General features: G+C 55.1%; 1 protein-coding gene across 1 annotated transcript in view; it reads left to right on the top strand.

Annotated features, from left to right (window-relative positions):
* Positions 1-582: 582 nt before the first annotated feature.
* Positions 583-6,104, top strand: part of SLC12A5 (solute carrier family 12 member 5) — a 38,246-nt gene continuing 32,724 nt past the window's right edge. The window contains exon 1 of the mRNA XM_007115529.1: positions 583-703. Coding sequence (XP_007115591.1) covers positions 583-703 — 121 coding nt within the window. The remainder of the gene's footprint in view (positions 704-6,104) is intronic.

Genomic DNA, 6,104 nt, shown 5'->3' with positions numbered 1-6,104 from the left:
AATATCACATCTTCTGAGAGGTCTTCTTAGACCATCCCCTAAAGTAGTCCTTCCCCCTAGTCATTACCCCTTGGCCCTACTTTTTCTTCTTAACATATACCACGGTCTCAAATTATCGTGTCTATGCGTTTGCTCACTTGTAATCTCTCTCCTCTCACTCATTAGAATTTGAGCCGCACGAGGGCAGGAAGCCAGTCGATCTCATCCAATGCTGTATCAGTGCCTAGCACCAAAGCCTCAAACATAGGCGCGCTATCAAGATGTGCTGAATGAGTGAATTAAACCCAGGTGTTTAGGAGACCCCAGCCGAGGAGGGCCCGGGCTCCTGGTGCAGGGGTGGCTCTCAGGAGCGGGTTGGATCCTCAAGCGCTTCCAGTGGAATTGACAGCCCAGGGCCTCAAAGCGCAGTGGCCAGATACAGCGGCCCAGCACAGCGGGCACTAGGACCCTGCGCGGCGCCGCGGCCGGCGGGGGGCGGCCGGCGGGGATGGGGGTATACGCTCTTTCTGCCTCCTGGAGCCCGGCTGCGGCCACTTGTGCGATCCGGGCCCGTACCGCGGCCGCCCGGCTCCTTTCCGCACCATGAGCCGCAGGTTCACTGTCACTTCGCTGCCCCCCGCGGGGCCTGCCGGGACCTCTGACTCGGAGTCCCACCGGCATTCAGCAGCCGATCTCCATCGCCTCTCAGGGGAAGACGCCAAAGGTAGAGGCCGCAGGGGGCGGGGCCTGCCGGAGTGGGGCGGGGCGAGAAGGGGAGGGGACACGGTGGGCGGGTCTTCCGTTGGGAGGGGTGGGACCAGGACTGGTAGACAGAGGGTCCCAGCCGAAGGCCAAAGGGAGAGGAGGTGGAACCTAGGGAACTGGGGGAAGGCTGGAGGGGAAATGATGAAGGGAGGGACCACATTTGAGGTGGGAGGGGACACAGGGAAGAGGGTGGGGCTAGAGGCGAAGGGGCGGATCTTATAAAGAAGCTAGGGTCCAGGGGGCTGGGCCGGAGCGCAATAAAAGGGGGGGGGGGTCATCTCTGGTAAAATGATGAAGGGAGGGACCACATTTGAGGTGGGAGGGGACACAGGGAAGAGGGTGGGGCTAGAGGCGAAGGGGCGGATCTTATAAAGAAGCTAGGGTCCAGGGGGCTGGGCCGGAGCGCAATAAAGGGGGGGGGGTCATCTCTGGTAGGGGGCGGGACCAGAGGGGGAGAAGGTGGAACCAGGGAAAGGGAGGGCCGTGTGCGTCCACAGCCGTTGGGTGGAGGCAGGACTATCTCGTTTTGGGGGCAGAAAAGGGCGGGACCAGAGACGAAGGGGTTGGGCTAGTAGTATAGGGGTGGAGTTGAGGGAGGGAGGAGACATGAGTCCGGGTCGCTAGGTCTCCAATCCTCAGTCACCCAGGAGGCGTCGCGGACAGCGCCTGGGGATCCCGGGAAGAAGACAGGAGAATGAGAATTTGGACCCCAGGCAGCTAGATCCTGGCAGGATTCCGTGGGCACTCTAGTCCCGTCTCTGGGGGATTCACTGAGCTCCTTCTACTCCAGCTCCACAAGCGGTGGGTGGAGCCAGCTCAGGCTGTATTGGGGGCGTCTTCCGCCCACTGCAGTGGTCTTGTAATGGAAGTTACATGCAGGGTAAAGAAGAGAGAGGAGGAAAGGGATCCTTCTAGGCTTCGGTGAAGAATTAGCATCCTGGATGCACACACAGTCTTCTCCTCAGGGGCCACTTGTTAGGGGTCCCCTGCCTGACTCTGGGCCCCTCAGGCCTGGAAAGAACGTGGAGAATTCGCTTGAAATGGCCCCAGCGCGGGGAGGAGGAAGAGCCTCCCCGGGCCGCCAGGGGTCGCTGCTGAGCCGCAGGTGAGCTCACCCTGACCCCAGCAAAACTAAGCACCAAAAACCCTTTAGGGGTTTATTTGGCGAACCTCCGCATTGGATAGATGACCAAACTGAAGCCTATATTCCAGCAGGGCTCCGGTCCCGTGAACCAACCGCCTCCTGGACGTTGTCATTCAGATTTTGGGGGGCTCTTTCCTTTCTTCATCTTTCCCATAATCTGTCTGCCCCTTTTCTCATTTTCAGGAATGCCTTACCATTCTTACAGATTGAAAAGTCAGAGCTCTATAAGCCATTCTCAACGCCCCCTTTTCTCTTCCCACCAAATCTGATGATTGGTCCTCATGTCTTGGCCACTTCACCTTCAAAACTTATCCTGAATCTGGCCACATGTCTCCTCCTGTCATCATCACCCTGGTCCAAACCTCCATCATCTCTCACGTGGCCATGACCACAGCCTCCTCACTGGTCTGCCTGTCTCCAATCCTGTTCACACCACACAACCCCCGCCCCCCCGCCCCCGCCATCGCTTGTAGGATAAATGGCAAACCCTTTAGTCTGTCATTCAAACCCTTCCCTCATCTGCTCCTGGTATACCTGTCCGTGTTCTTCTCCCACCTCCATTAGCCAGGGAAACTCCTCCTCACTCTGTAAGTTATAGCTCATTTAACCTTTCCTGAAAATCTTTTTCACGTTCCCTCACTTCCAGGCAGAGGCAGACATTCCTCTTCTGCCCGACCACTGCACTACTATAGCACATGTCCCAGTGGATGGAAGTTATTTACTTGTGTGTCTCCTACATCTCAAGGGCAGGGACCACATCCTTTTAACTTTGTGTTCCGAGTACCAAGCCCACAGCCTGGCACTTAGTAGGTGCTTACTGCTCATCAGATGAGAGGGGGAGTGGCTGTAGACTCCTGCTTCCCCTACCCTTGCCTTCTCTCCTGTCATTCCCCAGCCCCTGGCCTGAGAATAAGATGGCTCGCTCTCTTATCCCAAGGTGACTGTTCCGTCTTCCCATTCCCATTTCCAAGCTCTTGCATAAGGAAGTAAAATACGGCTCCCAGTGTTGGGTGTGCAGGTGTGTGTGCAAATTGGATGTGAATCTGGAACGCTGTGGGCTTGTGGCAGAGGCGGTGTGTGTGTGTCTTTGCATGTCTTGAGGGAGAAGCACCCCACGCTAGCTCTGTTGACCTGTGGGGCAAGCAGTGAGTCAGTGCTTACGTGTGTCATTGTATGCCAGTGTGTTGATTGGCATGTTGATGTGTGTCTTTCTGTGTCTATCTGTGGGGTGGGTGCCTGGCTGTATGAGTTTACTGAAGTTCCATCTTGAGAGTAATTTGGGGATTTCTGACGTCTTAGGCCCTGAGACGGCCTCCTGCACCTCTCCTTGGTAGGTCGCTACACGGGGAAGTGGACAAGGGCTCCCGAGGGGAACATAAAATCTGCTGGTATCTTTCCCACAGCTGTTTTTGTGCCAGTGCTCTGGCCCCAGGGGGATGCTCTCCCTACCTGTTGTCATCACCCAGGCCCCTTAGGGAGAGAAGGCAGCATGTGGAAGGTGGGGGAATGGTTGGGGGAGGGTTTGTAGGTCATTTACATACAAGTGTTATCTTTCATTCTGAACCCAGGGAGTGGAGTTTGCCCTTGGAGGTGCTTCCTGCTGCCAGGAGATCAGCTATAGGTGGGAATGCGACTTACAGGGGAGGAGAGAAGCAAGTCAAAAGGTGATCCTGGAATCTACCACCAACACTGGGCGGCAGCCCACGTGCCTCAGTTGCCTCATTTGTACCATGGGAAGATCGATGGCGACTTGGCTGGACAGAATTAAACCTGGGGCCAACTGTTACGATTCTGAGCGACTCCCCCATCCCTTTGCATCACTCCCTGCTGTGCCTCAGTTTCTCATAGAGGAGGACAGGGCACTGGGAAGAGCGCTGGGCCTGGTTAAGCCTAACAGGAGTTGGGGTGTGTCCCCGTGGAGTGAGAGGGAGCCAACTTATGCTAGGGGGACGGAGCAAGACCACAATGTAGCCTATCCACTCTCTAGCACAGCCTCTGTGGTGTGGCCTTGGGCACATTGCTTCCCCTCTCTGGGCCTCAGTTTCCCCATCTGTAGTATAAAGAAGGTGAACAGGAAGCTGCCTGAGGGTCCTTCTAGCCATAAAAATGCTCAGATTCTTTGATGATCTAGAAGAGTGATGTTCTCTACCTCCCCCATACCCAAACCTCATGTTTCAGTCTCTTTATCTGTAAATGGGGAAGAATGACACTGAATTATTGGTAAAAACACCTGATCTGGAGATCTCCAGCCTATCCAAGGAGTTCTCCAGTCACCCACTCCTCAAGCCAGGACTCAGAACCTCACGGCCCAGTACCTCAGCCCAAGGTGAGGCCTGGAAATCTCCATGGCAACAAACTGGTTATGAACGGGGCTGTAGTTGCCATGGTGATGGGCTGCTCTCTCTCTCTCTCTCTCTCTCTCTCTCTCTCTCTCTCTCTCTCTCTCTCTCTCTTTCATCCCCCTCATCTCCCCTCCCCTCTTCTCAATGAACCAGAGCGATCTGCGGGCACCAGCTCTCCAGGTGGGGTGGGGATGGGGGGGTACAGTGAGAAAGGGGTTCTGATTAAAAGGGAAGATGGGCTGAATCTGTAGAGGAATGGGGGGCTGTTGGGGTGCCATTTCCATGGTGACAGGGCTGCAGCCTGTTAATTAAGCCCCTGGTTACCACGGAGACGATGGTGGTTGACGTGTCTGCTGCGAACCCTGTGTGTATGGGGTGTGCTCTGTGCCGGACTCGTCAATTCACTGCAAGGGTCTGGGGTCTGGAGGACGGGGCCTGCAGGTGGGGGAGAGAAGAGTGAAGAAAGGAGTTCAGGGCCTTGGCTCCATGAGGCCAGAGCTGGGGGTGGGTGGGTTAGGCCGTGGGGCTAATGATATAGAGACAAAGATGGACAGGGATTAAGCCATAAGGAGGAACACTGTGCCTGCCTTTCATGGAAAGAGGACCCAGTCAGGTGGCTCCAGTTTCTTCCAGACAGCTCCTCGTCCTGATTCAGAGGCTGGGGCCCTGGGCTGCAGGTCAGGAAGCCAGATTCCAGGCCCCAATCTGCCACAAGTTCACCTCATGGAGAAAATTTGTACCTTTCCATTTCTAGACTCCAATTTCCCCATAAATGAGGACTGATTAAAAAAATAACTTACAAAGTTCCTTCCAGTTCCCAAATCCTGATATTTAGGAGGCAGCTTCCCTGACCTTTTTTCTCTCTGAGAAGCATAAGGTGGGAGGGGAGAGGAATTCTAGAGACTCAGAGTTTAGAAATAAGACCCTGCCCAGCTCTGCATCTCGTGATGCTTTAATGAGAAGATTCCCCTGGCCCTAGATCTTCCAAGGGCTCTGGGTGGGGAAGCGGTGCTGAGCTGGCAGCCATGTTCCTGGGGCTCAGAGCTGAGGGTCATCTTACTGGCCAAGGCCAGGCTGGCAGTGCAGGAGGTGTCTGCAATGTGTTTTCTGAAAGCCTCACTGCAGAGGGTTGGCCTGAGGCCAGAATAGGGATCAGTCTTCTTGAGAGGTGTGTGGGGGGTGTGTGTGAATCAAAGGACTGGGGTCTCCCCTTGCGGCTCTCTCTTCACTTGGTCTTGTCTCCTCATGAAGAGCTCCCTGGCTTTAGTCTGAGATAAATTGAGAGAGCACTGAGAGTTTTCAGGGTGGGAAGAAGGCCCATGGATTATGCAGCCTAACCCTTTCATTTTATAGATGGAGATACTCTCAGGCCCTGAGAGGACCTCAGTTTTGCCCAAGGAAACACAGAGTTTGAGGGCAGAGGACAGATAGCACCACTATCTCCTGAATCCCAGATGCCTTGTGAGATAGGAGGTCTGGTGAGGGTGGACAGATGGGATACCCAGGGGAAGAGGATCACCCCTGCCTTCACCTGTACTCCCTTGGGATCTAGCTTTTCTCCATGGGCGGGCTCAGTCCCTGAGCAGCCAGGGCTCTGGACCACAAATGAAGAAAAATACCCCCAGAGGAACATCCCAGACCCGGGATTGCTGAAAAGCCTCAGTATTTATTTCACAGCACTTCTCAAACAAACATACTACACATTTTACTACATTGCCTGTCTCTACAGAGTAGTAGAAAACCATAATGGTGGTGATGGTGGTGGTGCTGGTGGTGGTGGTGGTGATGGTGGTGATGGTGGTGGTGGTGATGGTGGTGGTGGTGGTGGTGGCGATGGTGGTGGTGGCGGTGGCGGTGGCGGCGGTGGCGGCGGG

Source organism: Physeter macrocephalus, chromosome 14, assembly GCF_002837175.3.
Source record: "Physeter macrocephalus isolate SW-GA chromosome 14, ASM283717v5, whole genome shotgun sequence".
Lineage (NCBI taxonomy): Eukaryota > Metazoa > Chordata > Mammalia > Artiodactyla > Physeteridae > Physeter > Physeter macrocephalus.
The sequence above is the reverse complement of the archived record's forward strand: the minus strand, read 5'-3'. Positions and strand labels throughout refer to the sequence as shown.